General features: G+C 50.9%; 1 protein-coding gene across 7 annotated transcripts in view; it reads right to left on the reverse strand.

Moving 5' to 3' along the window:
* The window catches only part of GTF2IRD1 (GTF2I repeat domain containing 1), a 50,520-nt gene that overhangs the window by 21,768 nt on the left and 6,686 nt on the right, over positions 1–22,066 (reverse strand). For 4 of the 7 annotated variants that reach the window (XM_090122269.1, XM_090122267.1, XM_090122268.1 and 1 more), the window contains exons 2-9: positions 13,065–13,193; positions 11,180–11,321; positions 7,884–8,030; positions 4,657–4,840; positions 3,189–3,499; positions 2,721–2,810; positions 1,727–1,810; positions 842–1,025 (exon numbers count right to left, since the gene is read on the reverse strand). In XM_090122269.1, the coding sequence (XP_089978395.1) occupies positions 842–1,025; positions 1,727–1,810; positions 2,721–2,810; positions 3,189–3,499; positions 4,657–4,840; positions 7,884–8,030; positions 11,180–11,321; positions 13,065–13,187 (1,265 nt within the window). In that variant the 5' untranslated portion in view covers positions 13,188–13,193. Of the gene's footprint in view, positions 1–841; positions 1,026–1,726; positions 1,811–2,720; positions 2,811–3,188; positions 3,500–4,656; positions 4,841–7,883; positions 8,031–11,179; positions 11,322–13,064; positions 13,194–20,527; positions 20,594–22,066 lie in introns of those variants that run through there. The other 3 variants (XM_090122271.1, XM_090122266.1, XM_090122265.1) reach the window with 1 other exon arrangement.

Below are 22,066 nucleotides of genomic sequence, written 5' to 3' on the forward strand. Positions count from 1 at the left end.
AAAATAGTCAACTTATTCATTCCCTCAAAAAAGAAAAAAAAAAAAGGCTCTTAGCCTGTTGTGCAACCAAGCAATCTTACAGCATATGCTTTTTAACCAAAGCACTTTTAAATCTCCATATAAGTCGTTCTCTTCATTTAATTAACTTATTAAATGAGGCTGTTCGAGTCTGGTTCCATAAGATGATGGGACCACAGCAGGCAGAAGCTTTCACTCCAGCAGAAAAGCAGTGCCCAGGACACAGCACCCTGCCTGCATGTGATACATCCTCATGGTGTCATCAATAGAGGATTTCAGATGTCCACAAATGATCACCTCCAAGTACCCAGGTGTGTGAGTAATTATGGCTGTTTCTCCTCCCAGACACCAAATGTCACCTGATAGTTGTGCTGTGATGGAAGGGTCCCAATGCCAATTGAAATGCTGAGTGGGACACCAGCAATGCCTCACAGCAGGACGACAGGGGCTATGGATGGCCCTCTGGCATACTTACAAAAAGAGAAAGAGAGATAGAAGTTGGGGACCAAAACCCCCTGCTTATCTCTTACACAACAGCTGTTCAACTCTTTTCCATAAACAAGGATAAAATGAGTTCTGGGTGTAAAACAAACCCTCTGAGAGGCAACAAACAGCTTAAATTCCCAGTCGTGATGATGGCTGTGTCCTCATGGAGCTTCCAGGGCACCCAACCAGCCAAAGGTGTGCTGACAGAGCCAAACCACGAGCCAAATGTGCAGTAATTGTCCCATTCACGTTAAACAAACCAAGCTAACCCCAAAATTCACGATTCAGTGCAGCCCCCTCCTGCCAGTGGCAGCCCCTGCAGAGGATGGCCACTCACCTTTTGATGACAAAATGGATGTTGTGCCTCTCCTCCAGTATCCGCTTGAGTTTGGGGACGCCGTAGGTGCAAGGTCTTTTGAAGGGTATTTTGTCAGGGATGCCAATGATTTCCACTGCCTCGGGGTCGCACGCGATTTTCCGGTATGGGACGGGGACCATGTGGTCTAACCCCAAGGCTTCAGCTGGAAGGTGAAAGGTTTTCACTCAAACACACACTTTTCCTTTGAGGAATGATAAAAATGAAGGTGAACTCAAGGTGATCTGAAAAGCAGAGCGTGTGTGCAGAACGTGTGTTGTCTTATCTTCTGCTTTTCCCCCAGTAGGTCTCTGAGCCACGCAGCTCATATCTCAGTTATCACTTCATAGCCCACATATAGCTCCTGTATAACTCCTGACTTATACCACAGGTAACAACCCACAGCCCATCCACGAGCCACATCCTAACCCTATGGAGATGTAACCCCAAAGCACCTCGCCATGCTCAGCACCAAAGATGCTCATAAGCAGCACAAGCAGGAAAAAAAAAGCACTTGGAATAGCAACGATTTTCCTTTTTTCCTGCCACATTAACTTAATATGGCTGCACACCATTGTTCCCCTTTGCCTGCAGTGCTGGTGGGCACTGACCTGGCCATGCCATGCTCCACACCAGGCCAATTTATGGCTGAGTTATAAATTCCTCAACAGGGGAGGCTCCAAATGGAAATATTGACATAACCTTCAACAGACACCCAGACAGGGAGCTGCTGGGCTAAATGTGTTAAGAAGGGAGCTCTAGCATATGGCTCCTGCTGCTGTGTTAGGGAACAAAAATGATTGCTATATAATGATATGCAAACCACAAGCAGTGCAGATGCATAATGGGATATTAACTCCTACTCACCATATCTGCTGTTAAACAGAATTTGCACGCACTCCCTAAGGGTGTTGATATCTTCAGTTTCTTTTATAAAACTGTCCCACTTATCTATCAAAACAAAATATAAGAAATAAGGAACTTCCATATGGTTCATACACAGCAGATGCACTTTTCTCGTGCAAAGTGTTGAGAATGAGGAATGAGACTTTGTTGCTTTAAAAATAATTATTTCCCCCTTCCAGAGCAGATTCTGCCAGGTTGGCAGATAAGGTCTGGGCTTCCCCATCCCCAGCCTGGAGCAAGCTCTGCTGCAGCTGTGCATGTGCACAGCAGATTCCTGAGGAATGACCCCATAAAACATTTCAGCCCTGAAATGAAAGACCCTCCTGGACAGAGCTAGCTCCACCTGAAGCAAACCTCTGAAAGGCACGGCAGTTTCACCAAGGAGCTTTTCCCATATGTTCTCTTTCCCAACTTTCCCACTCCTAAAGCAGAAAGGTGAGGGTTTGGTGCAAACATGTCAGCATTTCTAGGCTGCACATCCCTGGGGTGGGGTTAGGTGGGGATGTGGCAGTCTCCTCCTCCCACCAATCCCCTCTGGGAACCACTGGCACAGTCAGATTGGGGTGAGAAGGTTCCACCTGTTTCAAAACCACATAAAACTTTCAGCTCAGGAAAACGACCTCACCAGAGCTGTGCCCTGGTTCCCCATTAGGATTGGGATTCCCCAGTGTCATCTGTGTGGTGCCATAACTGGTCCCTTCAGGTGGGGAAACCTTTCCCAGAGTGGTGCAGGAACACAGAATGGCTTGAGTTGGAAGGGACCATTAAAGGTCATCTGACCCAACTCCCCTGCAATGAATAGGGTCAGCTAGATCAGCTGCTTAGAGCCTCATCCAACCTGACCTTGAGTGTCTCGAGGGATGGGGCATCCACCACCAACTCTGGGCAACCTGTGCCAGTGCTTCATTATACTTATTGTAAAAAAAACAAAACAACTCCATGGTGGGACACTGACCTGTCTTGTCGTGGACAATGGAGAAGAGGATGCGCTTGGATGAGTGCACATTCTGGATGAGAGGACCCCCGGAGACAGCTGATTTCTGTCCTGGACACAAGGGAAGATGAGAAAGTGATGTTAAGAACCCCAGAGGGGCTTAGAGCATCTCAGCAAGCTCCTGGGTGTCTGCTGGTGATACCAGCCCGGGGCTAGGCAGCTGTGACACATCCCTCACCCCCTTTACCCACCCAACCCCCAAAGCAAAGCACATCCACGGCGACACCACAGAGGCACCCAGTGCAACGCTGGGGCAGCACTGCAGGGCCTCTTCATCTCTGTGAGGGCTGCACAGCTCCAGGGCCAATACAGTGTCCATCTTCCAGCCACAGCCCGCTGGCCCCATACGCCCGGCCCCGAATGTTTCCCTCTCAGCTCCATGGGGCTTTGCACCAGGCCCTCGTCTGCGAGCAAACTCGAGGCTATTACCACAGCAGTCGCTGTACTCCTGTGAGGAAGGCACCTTCAGCTCTCCCGAGGGCCTGGGCAGCAGCACCTCACTGGCCATGGTCGCCCCGTGCAGACCGGAGGACACCTCCTGCTTTAGGTCCATGGCGATCTGCGTAGGCAGCGAGACACCATATAAAAAATTGGTCACGGCTACGGCGGGGGGAGCGTCCTGGCCAGAGGGTTTGGCCATGTGGCTGTTGGCACCGGGGTCTCGGCTGCCCTTGGGCACGAGGGAGGTACAAGTCAACTCTACGCTAGGGTTCGGCTCTCTGCTGGGTTCATCCGCCGGCCTGAAGGGAAGAAAAGGAGAAAAAGAGGAGAAAACAGGTTCTGCTGGGTCTGTGACGCTGCTGGAGACCTGAGAGTGGAACACCATGGCCTGTGTGTGCTGGGAGCTGCCACCAACACCTTGTGCCTTGGAAGGGGAAAGCTGCCCAAGGCGAGGGTGCACAGAACTCGAAACTATGGGGACAGCGGCTCCAGGCAGTCAGTTGGGTGCCTATGGAAGTTGAGCGCATCCTCTGCCAACGTTCAGGGTGGATGTGAGTAGGAAAAATAAGCCGTATGAACAAAGACATGAAAGGGGAAAGGGGAACCTACAAAAGGGCCGTGCCCAAGTGGGTGGGATCCCCTGCACTTAAATCCTTTTTTGCTCAGGGTTTCAGAAATGACAGCAGATACCCAACCCTCTATAGCTTCTTCGGGAACCTGCACTATTTTCTCCTTTAAGCAGAACAGGTTAGCTTATGGCAGTGCATAATGCTTATGGCAGTGTAAAGCCACCCAGTTCCATAGCCTGGTGTGTGCTTAGGAATAAAACAATTTGTGGGACTGTAACCAAGTGTCTGAGCTGCCTTTCTCAGCACTGAGGCCTCACGGCACTCTCACCAGGGACCTCAATCAGCCCAAGGATGCGTTGCATACCTAGGAAGTGCACATGCTTCACATGAGACAGGCAGCCACGGCTTCACTGAACGGCTCAAATTCTGCGTGTCCTACTTTTAGCCATCTCAGCCTGATTTTCCAGAAGTGCTGAGCCTTCAAAGGAGGTATTTGTTAGTGCTCAGCATTTCTCTGAACGATCCAAGGTGCCTCAAGTCAGGCGAGCTCAGAGCATCCAAAACCAACAAGTCCCTTGTGAAAACATGGCCACAGCAGCCGGGGGACTTCACCCTGCTGCTGTCCCCCATCTCCCTCGTCCTCTGGCACAGAAACACATTTCAGCTTAGAAAGGAGCTTGCGACATTTACACTGAAAATCTCTTTGGAGACGAGAAAGCACTGAGCATACTGCAGCTGAGATGCTGGCAGAGTGGCACAAAGCACTGCAGTTAACCTTGTGCACTGCCACATGCTTCTAACAGCAGCTCCACCGCACAGCAGTGTGATGAGAGCCAACGGGCCAAGGGTTCAGCCCCCTCCAGCCCCTCCAGGATCCCTGCAGTTACCTTTTTAGCCTGAAGCGGATGCTGTGGCTGTGCTCTAAAATGGCCATCAGGGACTTCACATCGTACTCCATGGGTTTTTTGAAGCTGATCCCTTCAGGCAAGCCGGCCACCGCCAGCAGTCCCGGCTCCTTCAGGAAGCGTTCGTAGGGCAAAGGGACCACGCTGCTCTTCCCAACTGCTTCACCTGGGGAAGGGGCACAGTTACACAGAGCTGGGACCCCCGGCCCTTCAGGCAGGGCTCGAGGAGCAAACCTAAAGCAGGACTGCAGGCATCGCCGTGCAGAGCCTGATGGAGACACTGTGAGAAGCAGGCTTAGCCTCGAAGGATCTTCAAGCTCTATCTAAGCACGGAGGTCTCCTCGTGGAGGTGGCATAGTGAAACCCTCAATTAGGGTCGCTTGCTGTGAGCCCACCTCCCAGGGACCCCAGACCCGTGCCAGCAAGGGATCTGTGCTGAGAATGACAAAGGAGATGTGTCATCCTCAGCTCGCATGGGTTTCCATCTTATGTTTACTGAAATATTCTGCGTGTCTTACTTCAGTACTTTTTCTTTACCTCTTGGAGAAAAGGAAAGCACTCTGATACCCACTGCTGTGCGGCAGCCTTCACCCACAAGGAAAGAGAAGAAAATCCCCAGAAGCTTCCCTCTGTTCCATGATTTGAAGGCAGAGTGAACACAGACACTTCTGCCCACCCATTCCCCTTCAGCAGCCCCACAGTCCCATGAAGTGCAGGGCTGGCTGGGTGACACAAGGCACCTCTATACCTTTGATAACCAAACATTCCCATACAGCCAGGAGCACATGGCTTCCCCTTCCCTGGCAGCACAGGATGACCACACAGCATCACTAAGATGCAGAGATCTGCTAAAAGGACTGAAGAGGCCCCGTGCCCACATCTGGGATGGCCAAGGCAGCATGAATCCCAGAGAAGATAGAAAACCAGGCTCTGCCAAAGCATTTTGGGGGAATTTGCCAACTCCCTTGAGCTGCTCTGTCCTGAGCAATTCCTTTGGAAGCCAACCCCACCTGGCTGCAGCCACTAAAGCTGGTGCTTGAAGCACGAAGCAAAAGAAACAGCCGTGCATGAATGTGACCTGTCTGGCAAAGCAGAACATCTGGCTGCATGGCATGGGTTCACTTCTCAGCTCCTTTCCCATGGGGTCTCCATCCATGCCCCAGCACTGTGGTCAGGAGCAGAAAACACTATGGGACATTTGAATAGTGATTCTCCTTAAAATCTTGTGGTTCTTCTTTCTCTTATAAAAAAAAAAAGAAAGACGCACAAAAGATCTGACAGAAACCCTGGAAATCCTATGGCACTGTCAGCAAGTCCTTATTAAAAGTGATTTCTTCAACATGTTCTTTGAAGCAACGCATGATAACTAATGATGTGTGACTCGCACAAGCCATCAAGGTTCCTTATAGCTGGGCTGGATAATATTTTAATTAAGACTATAACAGAAGTTTCAAACCAAACCTTTGAACCACAACACTGCAAGAAGACTTTCTGCAGGCTCAGAAGGCACTGCTGCCTCGATGCGCCGGCGTTAGCAGCTTTCCACCTCCCACCATCTTTGCTATGGGAGGAGGACGATGCCCAAGCAGCCCCTTATCAAGCCAGCACTCAACAACTCCCTGAACACATTTTTATGGGGAGCGTGTTCCTGTCAAAGTGACCTTCACCAAGCCTTGTGCTGCCACGCAGAGGCTCACGGTTTAGCTAAAGAGAGACAATAATCATCATTAATGCCTGTTTAATAGAAGCTGGCGGTAATCAGTCATCCTGTTGGTGCGGAGATTACCCGGCTCTGGAGGGAATATGCCATCTTTTTGACTGAGCATTCTCTAAGATTTTTGTTTCCAATCCCTGTTGATGGGAAGAAACTGAAAGGATAAGAAAATTTAAAAAAAAAAAAAAGGGAAAGAGATAACTCCTACTTTCCAACAGCCCTGTCGGTATTGGAAATAGAATTCCCCTGGGGCACCTACTGCTTCTCCCTGATCAACCAGGAAAGGCTTTTCCCTGGGACCAGCCTGGGGACGCAGTGCAGCACCACAGAAGCTCTTCTGTTGGGAGATGCATCCTGCAAGTCAGGCACTGCATCAAACCCACACACGTCCTCCACATCACAAACAGCATCTCCAGCCTTATCCTAATACACAGGCCATCTAGTTCATCCAGCCCCATGCAAATGAGCCCCGGTAAAACTTACATAATCTAAATACCTAATTATATAAAAGAATAATTCTTGTATTCCCCGTTGGCTTTACAGCCTGCAGCAGGAAAACGCAGCCTGCAGCTCTAACCCGAGCAGCCCCAGCTCATCCGCTTGGCTTTCTGTATTCCTTTCTCCTCGTGACTTGGGATGAGCTCTTAAAGGCAGCAAGAGGATTTGATTACCCCCTTTAATGGGAATACCACATCCAAGCCCTTTAAGTGGTTTCAGAAAACCTCCACTTCCGATCCCAACTGCTCTGCCCCAGGGGAAGCAATGCTGTCTTCCCTCCACCTCCAAAGCCTGCCATACGTGCTTCAAACAAACAGCAGCAATGCTGTGTGTAGGTGGGAGTGGGCACTGAAACGTGGAGTTACACCACAACCAGGAGCCCTACAAGTGCTCCCCATTGAGGACCCGTAGGGGATGTTCTGAGTGCAGAAGGAGAGCTGCCACAGCTCCAGCATCCACAGCTTGGGCCCAGAGGGAGCCCTGCAACCCACCAGGCAACGTAGCAGCAGCCATATGGTCATCTACATTTTAATTGCAGGAGCTTTATTGCTGGGGATGATGCATGTGTTGGAATGGCACCAGCTTGTCTCTCAGAGCTGAGAAAATCATCTTTCTGCTTTTAAGCAGAGCTGCCATGGAAAGGGGAGAGCAAGGTGCAGAGCCTGGGACACCTGTGAAGGGCTGTATGGGCAGCACTCAGGATGAGGGTGCATTTGAGAACCCCACTTAGCCCACAGCAGAGGCTTCAGCTGGCCGGGGGGCTGCAGGGTGCTCCCCCCAATCACACAGTGCTGCCCATTTGGGGTACAGCCCCTTCCACTGCAAAGGGACAAGGCAGTGACTGGACCTGCTCCCAGCACAGCACTGACCCCACACAGGAGCAGGGCCCGCTGTTCTGGGTGCCAGTGGTCCCAAAGCCACAAGGTGGGCTGGTGCTGGCAATGCAGCGAGCCCCAGGGCCATCCAAATCCCCAGATGGAATTGTGAAGGTTCTTACTATAAAGCACATCAAACACTTCCTCTACCATCTTCCTGAGGAGGTACACGTCTGATCCCTGGTCCGGGGAGACCCTGAGCATGCTTCGTCCACACTCCTTTGCCTTCTTCTGCGCCTCTGCGTCCTGTTCCCTCCGCTGCTGGACTCCTGGAAGAAAATGGGAGATGCTGCAATGGGAAAAGGTTCAGTGGACAACGCTGTCAGCAACTTTCATTGTATGAAATGATGAAACTGGCCGGTCAACATCAACAGCTCATCACACAGCCTGTCCATGCAAGACCGAAACCCACAGCTGCCAGACTCTGGTGTCAGCAAAGTCCTTTAAGATGCATGGGGAAAGGTGCAGGGACAGGCAGCACTGCCATGGTGCACCCCAGCGAGCTGTGGGCATGCTCAGCTCACACGTACCCTCCTTCACTCCTGTTTTACACACTCAGCTGCACTGACACCATTGTGATTAATTGGCCAGCGCGTTTCTTTTCTCTGGTTTCAATCTGCTTAGCCTTCAATCTCCCCGAAAGAGAAAATCCGCCTTTCTCAGAGGCTTTTTTACCCTTCAGCGTCACATAACTTGGTAATACCAGCTATTTCCTGCTAATTTCCCCCATTAAACCTCAAATAAAGCATATCTTCAGCAACGACTTCCTCGCGTCTCTAAATGCACAGAAAATTAAACACTACAAGTGCATTATTGCCATTCTAGCTAAACCGATTCACCAGGGATTTTCAGTGGCAAAGGACTAATTCCTTCATCATCCTCGACAGGCTCTCACCAGCCATCCAACCTGGCTGCTGCTCACAGAGGGCTCAGCCATCCTTCCTGGCACAGGGGGACAGCAGTGGCAGCCCAGCACTGAGGGCAGGTGAGCTGGCACGTGTCTGGTTTATACTGATATCCAGAAGGACAGACTTAGAGTAAATCAGAAGAACTAAAAAAAGTCCTTGCTCTGCCACTGCTGGATGGCTTCTGGGAGATTGCTGACGGTCTCGTGGTTAGGGTGAAGGATTTAGTGGCACCAGCCTGCCTGTCCCCCTGCAGACCTGCTCCCTGAGCTGTTCCCAGGTGAAAGGAGGACATGGGGGGATTCAGCATCCCTGTGCCACCCACATGCTGTCCCTTATTGCCCCTGCACTTGTTGAATTGATTGGTGTCCATGCCTTCTACTCCAGAGCCTTTAATAATTGTTTTTAAGATGCTGGAAGGATTGGTGCTAAAGACAACAGCAGGGAGGAGACCCTGAGTATTCTACAGAAGTGGTGAAATCCACTCAAACTCACACCCTTCTAAGACTCTCCCTCCCATCTGAGTGCAAACTCGCCTCCATTAACATCCATCTTTATAACTGTCAAGTCCCGCCGTGCGTCAGGAAAGGCTGAGCCAGAGCTCCAGATAAAGGAGAGCATCCAAGTGAGGTCTGTGTGCCCGGAGGAGCAGCTCGGCAGATAAGAGCCTTCTTACATCTCCCAGTGATGTCTGGTTTAGATTATTTCAGATCCTTTCTAAGGGGGCAGCTAGCCTATAAATCAGAGGCATTTCCAGGGATGCTTTACGATGCATGCCAGTTGTAAGAGCTTTATGTAGTGGAGCTGAGCCTCGGCCATTTATAATTCAAGACAGAGTTATCACGTTTCACCCTGTCTCGAGTATCAGCCGCTTTGTTACAAACCCCACAGTCAGAATCTCATGCTTTGCACCAGATGTTAGAATTCCACTTCCACAAAGGTGTAAATTAAACCAAAGGCGAGGGGAGCTTCGATTCGATGCCGATGGTAACTGACCAGAATCTATGGGGATGTATTACTAAAAGTGAGATGTGCATGCAGTCATCAGCTAATGGGAGCTGCAGGGCCTCACAACTGGCATCTGATAGAATCATAAAGGTTGGAAAAGACCTCTATGATCATCCAGTCCAACCACCAACCCATCCCCACCATACCACTGACCGCATCCCTCAGCACTGCATCTCCGTGGTTCTTAAACACCTCCAGGGACGGTGACTCTACCACCACTCTGGGCAGCCTGTGCCAAAATCTGCTCCATCACACTCACTGTCCTGCTGCTGTTGAGCACTACGTTCCTCTCCTGCCTTCTTTTCACAACAGGAAGAACCTTTCCCAAAACGCCACCATTCAAAAAGAAAAAAAAAACCTGCCTACAAAACAAAACGCATTGAGCTGGAGAATAACTGCAGACAGCTTTCCTAGCCCCAAATAGAGTGGAAGAAATGCTAGCCTCCCATCTGCAGCGCCACGGAGGAGTGGGGTCAGTAGGGCTGAGATGCTCAGGGATGCGGTGCCGCAAAGCCGAGTGCTGCAGGCGAGCCTTGTGCTTCACCCAGCACATGTGCAACGAATCAGCCAAGCAGACAGTGACCCTGGCAGCTTTACAGCACTCATGTTTTCACTACAGTGAACCGTTCTTGAACAATTTCTCCAACGGATTAAGCACAAATATGGTTTTCATCGACACCAGGCCATGCGTGCACGCATATGTGGGTTGTTGTCCACACCACTGTCCCACCAGGTGTGGGATTGGCTCAGGGCTACCTTCCCCCATCTTGGGGCTCACCAGAACCACGAAAACCCCATCCCTACTCCTGCAGGGAGCCACGAGAAAGCTCCAGCTGTGTGGAGGGATGAAGCAATCTGAAAATGCAGATGTGCAGATTGGGGTGTGTTAATTGGTGGCACCTAGAACATGGTGGCTGCTGCTTGAGATACACATGGAATGGGATATCCCATGGAGTGAAGATTCCCCTTGGCTTCAAAAATCCAACCAGTGCTTCTAGCTCTCCAAATCTGCTCCTGTCATACCAAAAGCCAATAAAAGCCTTGGCTCCAGGCTGATCCCTAGGAGAACCTAATTCTGCTAATTCCCTCAGACTTCCTCCTGCTCACAGATGGCCACGCCACAAATCTCACCGACCACAGGAGTTGGGACACACGGTGCCCTCCATGGAAAAGGCTTCCATCTGCCCAACCACCCCCAGCCCCAGCCTCTTCATGCAACTTTGGAGTCATGAATTAATGGAACACCAAGTTCCATGCCTGAGGAAATCCATAGAGGGGGTCTGGAACTGAATGATCTTTAAGTTCCTGACCAATTCAAGACACACTATGATTCTACAGTTCTATGATTCTGTGATTCCATGAATCTATGACTTCATTCTGCCAAGCCCAACAAACACCAGACACAAAGCCACGCCACCTGTAACCTGCCCATCCTCAACCACACAATCAAACAAACCCGAGCACATCATACAGGCAGACAAGCTCAAATCACCCAAGATACTCACGGCAGAACTTCTGGAAGTCAGCCTGCAGCTCCTTCCTGGCACTGAGGAAGACTCTGCCCTTCTCAGTGCCCAGCACAAAGGTGTTCTCGTCATGCACAGCAATGCAGGCCACCTCGGCGTTCAGCTTGGACAGCGCGGAGCACTGCGGAGATGTGAGTGGGTTAGAGCTCAAGCACTGCCTTGCATTAACCACCCGTGGCCACCTCCCCACCATAAACAATGTTTTAGATCAGAATTTCACGGGTTTTACAGCACCCCCTACACCACAAATACTTTGACAACTTTACGACTCCATAAAGGCTTAGATCTGCGAAAAGAAGCTTGTTTTATTGGTAGACTTCTATCCCCCCCCAACTCCCCAAAGTAACAATTTTATACTATTTCTTTAAAAGAAAACATTCCTGCATAGAACAAAGAAACAACAATTTGTGGTTTTCCACCAGCCCTAATAAAATAAGGAGCACAAGAATCTTATTTCGGCTACAGAACACTAATATGGTCAAAGTCTGGATTAGTCGAGTGATTCTTCTTGTACAGTTATGCAAAACATTAAAGAGATGGAAAAGACTTCCTCCATTAATCCATTTTATGTAATATGTCCTTCCTGCTATACATAACACGGGTATATGCATTTTCATTATTATCTTTCATTGTAATTGTTACACAGTGCCTGCAGCCTGGGTCCCATTCCCATGGCCACAGCTCTGCCATGGCACCATCCAAAGCTCACAATGTAAATGGGGATTTTCCCACACACAGGTGACCCAAAGCACACCAGGTGAGCTGAGGATGGAGCAGGAAAGCTGTTGCCCGTGGACCAAACCCCACTGCAGCCACCGCCTTCTTCCAGCTGCCCTGCAGACGATTTTCATTTGGTTGGGCTTAAAGCAAACTCTGTTTGGTCATTTTCCCTCCTGCTGAGCTTCCTCAAGAAGGGAGTATTTAATTACATCACCAAAATATGTATTTTTAAGAGGCCTCCTTTCAAGAACCCGGCAATAATTTGGAGTATTTTGATCAAGAAACTCAACGTGCGGAAAAGAAATATAAAACCTACTGTGAGAAGGGAGGTTCAGAGGCAGCAGAACAACGGGCATTCATTAAGAAGCCCAACTATAAGAGCACGGTTTGCTGTAGATGATGGCACAGACACACATCAAAGCCATCGGGCTGTGTCAGCTCCGGGGAACCTGCTCTTTAGTGGGGTGACAGTGGTCAAAAGGAAGGAAATTGCTATCTGGGGAAAAATGCCTTCCTGGTGGAGATGAAGATGCTTTCAAGATGAATACTTGGCTTGAAAAGGGAGGGCTGTTGAGCACATTGCTTTCCATTAGATATTTGTTGCTACACACACACACACACACACCTTCTCTTCTTGATCACATTCACAGTTAAAAATCAGATTAGCTCTGGTCCATGAGAATTAATCCCAACAGTTATCTTGTTTATGTAAGCACGCCTGACTTATGCAAGGTTTCCACTGGGAATTCTACGTCAAAAGATACGAAAGTTATTTTCTTTGTTCTGCCAGATAAAAGCCATTGTTCTCCTGTTGTGTAAAAGTGCACGGTAACATCGGTAAAACATCAAGTAAAAAACCCAACCAGCCCCTACATTCAGTTGATACCGACATAAATATTAATGGGGAGAAGTGCAGAGCTGAGAAGAGCACGGGCTGATCCAAGCAGGGCTGTCAGAATGTGATGAACTCAACATCCCTCAGCACAGCCCTTTTAATGGGAGCTCAATGAGTTGAGGGGTGGTTTTGTTGGGGGTATGGAAGCTTTCCCCACTTTGGGCTCTAATGTGAGCCGTGCTCAGTCTGCAGCAATGCCCTCAGTAGTTGGAAATCAGCACAGGGATGAAGGGGGGTGGGTTCCCTTACCATGGAGTCTAAGGCAGACACTAAGCTGGTGATGATTTCATCTTTCTGGGGAAAAACCATATTCCACTGTTCAGGTCTGGAGCTGCCGAGGGTCACATCTAGAGGCCTCCCTGCCAGTGCCATATTCACCTGAAAATAAGATTAAAAAAATGCAATGCTGTTATTGATAGGAGCAAAAAAAGAATGATGAAAACCACCCCCACCCCATTGAAAAAAATTAAAAATTGTCTTTTTAGCAAGCACTCAGCATCAGTGCTGCTGGGTCCCTCCTGCACCATGGCACCCAGCCCCAGCACAGACACCAGGCACACGAGTGGGCAGAAGAAAGAGGAAAAGCAGAAAACCAAAGGCGTGTGGAAGACACCCACGTGCCAATCAGCTCAGCCCTGCCAGGAGCACAACAGACAACCACGAGTGCTGCCAAGCTGGAAGCAAAGGCTGGCGCTGATGCCACGCATCCCAACAGTGCCAGTGTGGGTGGGCACAGTGGGGACTCATCCCTGGGCAGGTGCCACCCAGGTGGGACATCCAACCAGAGCTGTGAGAAGTGACATTGAGCAGCACTGGGTGACATTTGTGTCCCCATGCTTCCCATCCCCATGGGCTCTCTTTATACTCAGGAGAGCAACTGGCACACAAAGGTGTCCTCAAGGCATGGCGTTATCTGCCTTCATTTTGGACAACGCACAGGAGCTCAGCCTGGGGAGAAAGCAAAAGGGAATTGATCTTTTTAGGGTATTTTTCCCTTTTTTTTTTTTTCTTCTTAATTGTCCACTAAATCATCAGCTCCTTGCCCAGGAGAAGCTTTGGGTTCCTGGGGGGTGAAGGTGGGGGGAGCAGAACCAGCCCTGGAAGCTCCAAAATCAGGACAAAAATGGGGAAAATGGGACTGGCTTGAGCCATATCACAGCACCCATTCAGTCACACAGGTGGAGGAGATAAGCACCAAAATGCATTTCATCCTTCAATCCCAGCACTGATATCTACAAGCAGCTCTGAGCAGCAATGTGACGTGGGGAAGGGGAGATGCACAGAACCCATACAACCCGGCTTCCATCCTACAAATAAAAGGACAGCAAAGAAGATGGAACGATGGCCATCCAACCTGGCTCATGAATCAAGTGCTGAAGCTGCGAGCAGATAAAAGGGGACGGGGAATTTTTAATGAGATGAGATTAGAGGGAGCCGGGCAGGGCGAGCCGAGGAATATGAATGAAGCTGCGGGCACAGAATGAAATCTGCTGTGCAGACTCAAAGCAGGGCCACCCCACGGGGTGCCAATGGGACCCACACCCAGGAGGATTCTCACAGGGGTCGGGGCCGTGCGGGTGTGTTTGGGCACAGAGTGGTGAATGAGGCTGCGCCAGCATTTCTGCTGCGCCGACACTGACCCAGAAAAATCCTCTTCTGAGCAGCTGACATTTCTGAGCGGCGCTGCCCGACCGAGCGGAGCTGACGGCTGAGTTTTCTCCCCAAGGATGATGCTGGCAATAGGATGGAGGGGGGGGGGGGGGGGAACACATGACCCAAAGGTTCATCAGCTTGTAAAATAAAGCAGGGACACAAGCATGTCCTGCAGGCAGCCCACCCTGTGAGCATGGGCAGTGCTGCAGAGCCGCCGCGGGATGCGATGCTGTGCAGCGATGCCACACGCCAGGCTTGGGCCATCCATCACCTGGAGGCTCCCACTGCTCAAACAACCCCCCCCCCCACCACACACAAGCATTCATGGAAAACAGCCTTACTTTGATGATGTGCATCTTTGAGTGCCCTAATTATTATTCCGTATTGCCACCGTTACAGGTTTGTTGTTGGTGTGGATGGCAGCGTTGCAGAGAGCCCCAAAGGATGGGGCTGGGGCGGCCCTGCAGCAAAGCACAACTGCAGCAGCCTCATCCCACAGCCTTCCAGGGACAGTGAGACATGACCCAAGTAATATGTCTGGGATTTCACGGAGTGGGGCTGAGGGGGGAAGAAATATTCCTACAAAGCTTTTAATCATTTACGGTCACGCATAGCAGCGACAGCAGATTTAGAAGGGAAGGGGGGGGGGGGGGAAATAAACGGGAGGAAAAAAACTTCATGGCGAGCGATAGGCTTATTCAAATCAAATTAAGATGTACAGCTTGAAGTTGTTTGTCTAATCAGAGGGAAACTAAGCTCGAGGGAAACTGGGGTAAACCATTCTTACACCACTTAGGGCTGGCTGCAGGTGGGATGGGGGCACAGTACACGCGAGCTGGCCAGATCCATGAGCAAGGGGCCGTGGTCCTACAGGGATGGGAACGATGTCCAGGTGCTGCCATGGGGATGGGGACAATGCATCCCCATCCCAGCCCCATCCTGCCCCTATGCCATGGTCCCTGGCCTGCCCATGCTGTGCACCCCTCTCAGGAATAAACATCTGCCTGCTTTGTCACCATTTCCAAAGCGCCAGGAGCAAACAGAATAACAAAACAAGTGAAACAAAGCTGGAACAACCCACCCCCCCCTAACCCCCCCAGAGGAAATTTCCAAGCAGAAAATGGTGTTGTTGGAACTTTCGAATTATAAACAGGTTCTGTTAGGGCAAAGCAAGGGGTACATCGAAAGCAGAGTTCCACGGCAAGAAGAGGGGGAAAAAAAAGGCATAAAGCTCATTATTTGGGTAACGACCCACAACGAAGCCCTGTGCTGGGCAGGAGGGCTGCATGCAACAGGGTCAGCAATGCTACAGGATGGGAATGGCCACGTGCACATCAAAGAAATGGGTCTGTACTAACGAGAGGGACTCATAGGGCATCCATCCCTCACGGGCTGGAGAGAGACAGCCTGGGGCAGGTGCTGGAGCTGTGCTGGGGGCAGCTCAGCCACACAGCATCAAAACAACTTCTGATGATGGCATCTGGGCTCCTGAGTCACCCAGGAAGTATCACCCAAAAGGGCTGGTGGCATAGGGATGCATGTGATGGGGACCCACAGGTAGCAATGAGACGGCGGTGATTGGGCTGTAATTGCCTTCTGCTCTGGGAAGGCGCCTTTAAAGGGGATTTCTAAAAATCACACCAGCCCTGGAGGACACGTAAGTCATTAGCCCTCACTATCATTAAACGTGCTTTAAAATTCATCATGAGCTGTCCCGATAGGAGCTGAAGTGACAATGAATGTCACTGCCGAGGCGCAGCAGCAGAGCCAGCATCCGCCCTCCTGCATAGGGACAGTCCCCACATCCCCTGGCTCTGACACATCCCTGATGGGGATGTGGGCTCGGGACGAGAGCCACAGCAAGGCAGTTTAAGAAGGGGACGCTGACTGCAGGCGTTTTCCCCACCCCAATACATCTCAGGGACTTTTGAGGTCAGCTTTTTGGTGGTTGGCTCGGAGCACAGTACACTTGACTCCCATTGACTTGATGTGCAACTCATCATCACCGCAGTGCTGGGGATGTCTGCCCAGCACGGGCAGCTTTCTCACACACTGCCAAGTGTTGGCTGTACCCCACCAAGGGGCTGAGAAACTGCTCTGGACGTGCAGCTTGCAGGAGATAAATGAATGCTCCACATGCCCTGGCGGCCCCGTAACCCACTCAGATGTAATCCCCTACGCCTAATTCAGCACAGCCCTCCTGCCACAGATTGGTCAGCATCAATGCCAGCTCTGGCACATAACTGTGATAACAGGCATTCACGAAATGGCCATAAATAACCTCAAATGTCAGAACACCTCCAAAAATCTCCAATCTTGTCCTCATGCTGCAACGCAGCCCTCCTGGGGCTCTGGTATTTGGGGTATCTGCGCTTCCCACACCAACCAAGGGCACATGGGCATGCCTCAGCCCTATAACCATCCGCTGCCCCATAACCACTGCCCCATCGCATGTCTCTCCTCGCACCCACAGATCTCCTTTTTCACTCCATCTGTTTGCACAAGTTGAAAAATGACAGCGTTTGAGGTCGGTCCTCTGGCACAGCTTGGGGTACCCCAACCACGTTCCATGCCAGCACTGGAGCTGGGAAATACTCCCCCGAACCAAGCCAGTTTGTTGGGGTTTGTTTAACCCCTTCCAGGGGGAGGAATGTCTCCAAGCCATCAGACACCTCCTCCCTTGCTTTATTTTATCAATATATATAAAAATGCTGCAGTGCTGCTGGGGCTCAGGTTGCGTTTCCCAGAAGCGGGTGGCCCATGGCTGCTAAAATTAGGTGAGGGCATGGGGAGCTCGCTCTGCTGCACCACTGCAGCTGCCGGCTGTGAATAGATCCCCAAAGGAGAGCAAGCCCTTGGTAGAAAGATGAGACAAGGCCAGGATGAGCCGTTGGGGCTGGGATTGGGGTTGCACATCAGTGCTGAAATGGGGCCGGTGGGCTGGAGGTGAGTGCTGGTAATGAGCATCATGGCCATGCCATAGTGCTGAGTGACAGGGGGTCAAACCCTGACCCACAGACCTACATCTGTGCCCCATGCCGCTTGGCAACCCGTGGGTTTTAAACCCAGGTGCAACACCACAAAGCACGGCTCCAGCCAAGCATGGAGCCAAGGGCGATGGGGGAGCAGGGAGAGGACGGGATCCAGTTTCCAGAGTCTGCTTTCTTGGTATGTAAGCTAACACTCGTGTTATTTAAAGCTGGAGTTTTAGCAGCGTTCAGCTACTGTTTGCGTGATCAGGATAAAAAATCGCAATCCTAATTCCTGGCCCCCCGGTGCCTATGGCAACTGGTATCCGTCTCCTTGGAAACTAATCTCGTGGTATTTGAACAATGTACCAAGGGCCTTTAATCTCCCAAACACTGTAAATCTTTATTCTAGCCTGCTCTCCTCCTACCCCAAGAGCCAACATAAAAAGCCTGTTGTTTTCCGTGCACTTACAGAGATCCAAACTCAGATTTTATATCACACAGCCACACAGATTTCTTTTCCCCTTCCTTTTTTTCCTCTAAATCAAAGAGGAATCCCACGTGCAGGTGGCAGCGATGCCTCACGCCCGTGGATGCAGAAGCAAAACCCCAAACTGCAGTCCTTCACACAAGGTCCCAGCCACACTCTTCTGGGATGCTTCCCTACATCCCACACATTGGGAATGGAACACAGATCCCATACCCCCAGTGCACACAGGGATGTGCAGAACGAAGCCCTCCAGCCATGCATCCCCATTGGGTTGGGTCAGTACAGCATTGGACACATCCTCAGTGCCGAGCCCATCCCAGCCCGTGGCCATGCTCACAATGTGCTCGCTGCACTTCTCAGGTAATTATCTCTGCACAAGGAGGGTCTGATAGAAGAGCCACTGTTTAATCTCATTACAGTTTAATTTCATCGCTGATATTTCAGCTCTCTGCTTATTGTTTCAGTAGCGAGTTTCCCCCCCTGTTGCAGGACATGCTGCTTGCCAGCCCCGTGCCTGGCTCCATGCTGCATCAATGAGCTCAATGAGAAATAAAAAAAAAAAAAAATCAGCTTTCTGCAGGGATTAAAGGATGCTCAGAACCTGCAGCCACCAGCGACTCACAGGACACGGAAAAGCAGATTTGGGGTCTGAGTCAGCACTGATACATGAGAGCATACCGCCCCTCTATCCTGCTAGCTCCTTCTTTACATTCACTGTTTAAAGGGAAGACCTAGAGAAGCTCCAATAGAATTGCTGCTGGCTCCCCAGCCCCAAAGTTGTGTTGAACTCACCCCAACTTGGTGTTACCAACCTCAGCATCACCACTGGCTCTCAGACACAAACAGCCCCGAGTCCTACAGCCTCCATCCAGCCCACAGGGCCAGCAAGATCAGCTGGGATGGGATGCCTTCCCCGTGCCACAGCATCCCCACAGCCAACAGTGCCAGACTGGGACATCCCCACCGGTGCCACTGGTCCTGCAGAGATTCACTGGTGGCTAATAAGGCTCAGACACACACCCCAAATTTGTCACTGGGCGCCTGGTGGGAGCCATCCAGCCAGCTGCAAATGACTCGGGATGAGCAGACAGATGAAGAGGAACAGACACACACCCAGAGACAGCGATGACACCGCTCCCAAACGATCGGCGCCCAGGCGGAGCTGCTCCTCCTCCTCGGGCTATGAGGAAGCCTTGCAAGGAGCTGGGAACCCTTCAGGGGCTGCCTCAGGCTGAAGGCAGCCCTAAGACACAGCCAGGGCCTCTCCCAGATGCTTCTGCATGGAGTCACAGCCAGGACTAGGACTCGGTGACCCAGGTATGGCAACGAGCTCCTCACAGCACAGGCACCAGCACTTCTGCATGCATCGAGCCATACAACCACCTCAGCTCCCACGAGGAGCCGTCCCCATGTCATCCCTACCCATATAAACTCAGCAGGACAGCGGTCCCAAACCCACTCCCTGCCCCACACTCCTCCCTCTGTAGGGCGTTTAACCCACACATTCCTTCTCATCCCATCCCCATCCTTCTCACCACTCCGGACTGCTCTCACGGTGGGATAGCACTGACAGAGGGGTTCCTAACACCAACACGAGCAGTGAGGGATTCCAAGAGAAAATCTGCAAGAACTGATGAATGGGGAATGTAATTCCTGCACTGTTGTGCATGGGCTGGGGGTTCTGAGTATCACCAAAGCCACCCCCGAGCCCCTGCAGAGCCTCAGTTCTGCTGGAAACACATGTAGCCTTGCTAACCTCCAGATTAATTCTAATTTCCATTGTGTTATGAAACACATTATCTGTTGAAACTAAGTCAACAGTTGTTTGCATTTACGTGTAAACACAGTGAATATTAGGAACAGGGCCAGCATTATATTTGCATACGAAATGCAGCCTGCACTGCCCTCTCTCCCTGGCTTTTTCCATCCCTGCAGTTAAAGACAGGGGATGCATGGAGATCACACAACCTAAGACCAGAGCAGCCCAAGAAGAACACGCTGCTTTCCCCCTTCCTATTTTTATTTTTTGTGCAGCAGGAAGAAAACATCCTTTAAAACTACCTAATGCACAAACACACACACCCCTTAATCTTGTACCCAAAACTAAACCGCTTCAAATTCTCACTGATGTGCATATCTTATCAGCCTGCTTTGCATACCGTATAAATATTTATTTGCTTTTAATCCTGCAAAAAGCAAACCTGCCTTGTGGCACATTTCCCTTCCATGCAGAGCTGTGATGCTTTTAATCGGGTTTCCAGCACCCAGAAAAGTGCAAAGCGAAGCGGCCAAACGCCGTGTGGGGATGGGAAGGGATTGGTGCTGAGAAGCTCAGCTCCCCAAATTCAGGGCAGCTCCAAGCAAGGACCCTCACCGCACCCCCCCTGGTACCCACAAAACTTATATGAACTGGAACAGAAATAATATTTCCTCCATCCCGAGCATCCCTCCTTGCACACAGAGCTCTGGGCTCACGTGCACCAACAAAGGGCACCTCCAGGCTATTTTGGGGGGAAAATTCAGAGCAAAAGGGATAAGTTACACATAAACAACCCCAATTGCATCTGCACAAGCCACTCTTGCCCTAACGCTGTCCATACCTGGATTCCTTCTGGCAGCAGATGGATGGCAAGCAGTGCCTTCGCCCGCATCCGTCCCTGCTCTGCGGAGATCAAAGCATTCAAACGGGGCTCTGCGCCGCCTGAGATTGGGAATTAATTTCTTAATCAGTTCCCCTTAAATGGGTGGAGAGCAATTAGGGAATCGGCGCAGCCGCCTCCGGAGTGGGACATTGGAGAGCCCTTGAGCCGCCACGAGCAGCGGAGCTGCTTTGTGATGGGAAGGCAAATATTGGAAGAGGTGCTGCCCCAGTTGGGCTCTCCATCGAGAGACACACAAGGAGGGAACTGGCAATGATGTTGGTCCATAATAAAGCATCCAACTGAATGCAAGCTGGCTGCCCTGAGAAAGGTTTTCTCTGGAAGTCAGGCTGCCGAGCGGCTCTTGGTCATCCCTGCTGCTTCCAGAGCTCAGATCTAACCAAGGGGCACAGAGCCCACCTAATCCCACACTTCTTATGAAGAAACCCCAATGCCCAAAAGATCACCCAGGTAGAGACACAACAGCCAAAGCACGGGGGAGCAGCCTTTCAATCCAAAAGAGGAGATCAAGCAGGAGCTCAGCTCCTGGATTAGGACCCCAAAAGAGCTGCAGGATGCTCACCGAGCCGAGACAAAACTCCTCTGAATGCCCAATCAGAGGAAAAACTGACGCTACCTGGTCATCTCCAAAGCATCTGATGCTTTGGAGACCTTCCCCCAGGTACCCTTGCAGAGCCCCTCCAGGCATCTTTGGAGAACCCTCAGCAAACTGAAGGAACTAAAGGACACCCACGGGTCCCACCCAAGCCCTTGCCCCTGCCACATGCCATAGCAAGCTCTTTGGGAGCTGTGTTAGGGAGCAGTCACCCCATGGATTTCTCCCTCAGCCTCCCATTTAACACCACGCTGCCTGTAAGACAAAACTCGGAGAAGAATCAGCTCAGCTCTCCCTGTTCTCCTTCCAGCTCCTCAAAACACCAAGGGCAATAAAAAGAGATTGAAGCAGAAAGCAAAATCAATACTGAGAAGGAACGTTCTGGGCTTAAACGCCTTCTGTAACATCGCTGGCTAAAAGCAGGTTAATGCGAGGAAAAAGAAAATAAGAAAGAAAAACCCTTCACAAACTGACAGTTTAAGAGCATTTGCTGCAATGGAAGGAGCCATCAGCACCCGCATCCCAGCTGAATGTCACCACGCACCCATTCCCCTTTGGGGATGTGCAGCAAGGCAGCTATCATGGGAACACATGGAGACAGCCATCCGTCTGTCCATCCCAGATCTGTGACAGCAGTGATTTCCCTTCCTGCTCATCTGGTCCTACATCTCCCACACCTGCAAAGGGCTCATTCCAACTGCTGGCAGACGCCTGCACCAGCAACCCCAGCATCCACTCAGCACCTGGCGCTGCACAGCCAGCCTGTGCCTTCTTTTTTAATTGTTGGGTTTAAAAATGAGAAAGGATGCCTACGTGCTCCCATGCATCAGCAGCAATGCGGTAAGATCCTGGCTGAGTTAAAAATAGTCCTTTGCCAGCAGCCG

The sequence above is a fragment of the Phasianus colchicus genome, chromosome 21 (assembly GCF_987193195.1).
Source record: "Phasianus colchicus chromosome 21, bPhaCol1.hap1.1, whole genome shotgun sequence".
Lineage (NCBI taxonomy): Eukaryota > Metazoa > Chordata > Aves > Galliformes > Phasianidae > Phasianus > Phasianus colchicus.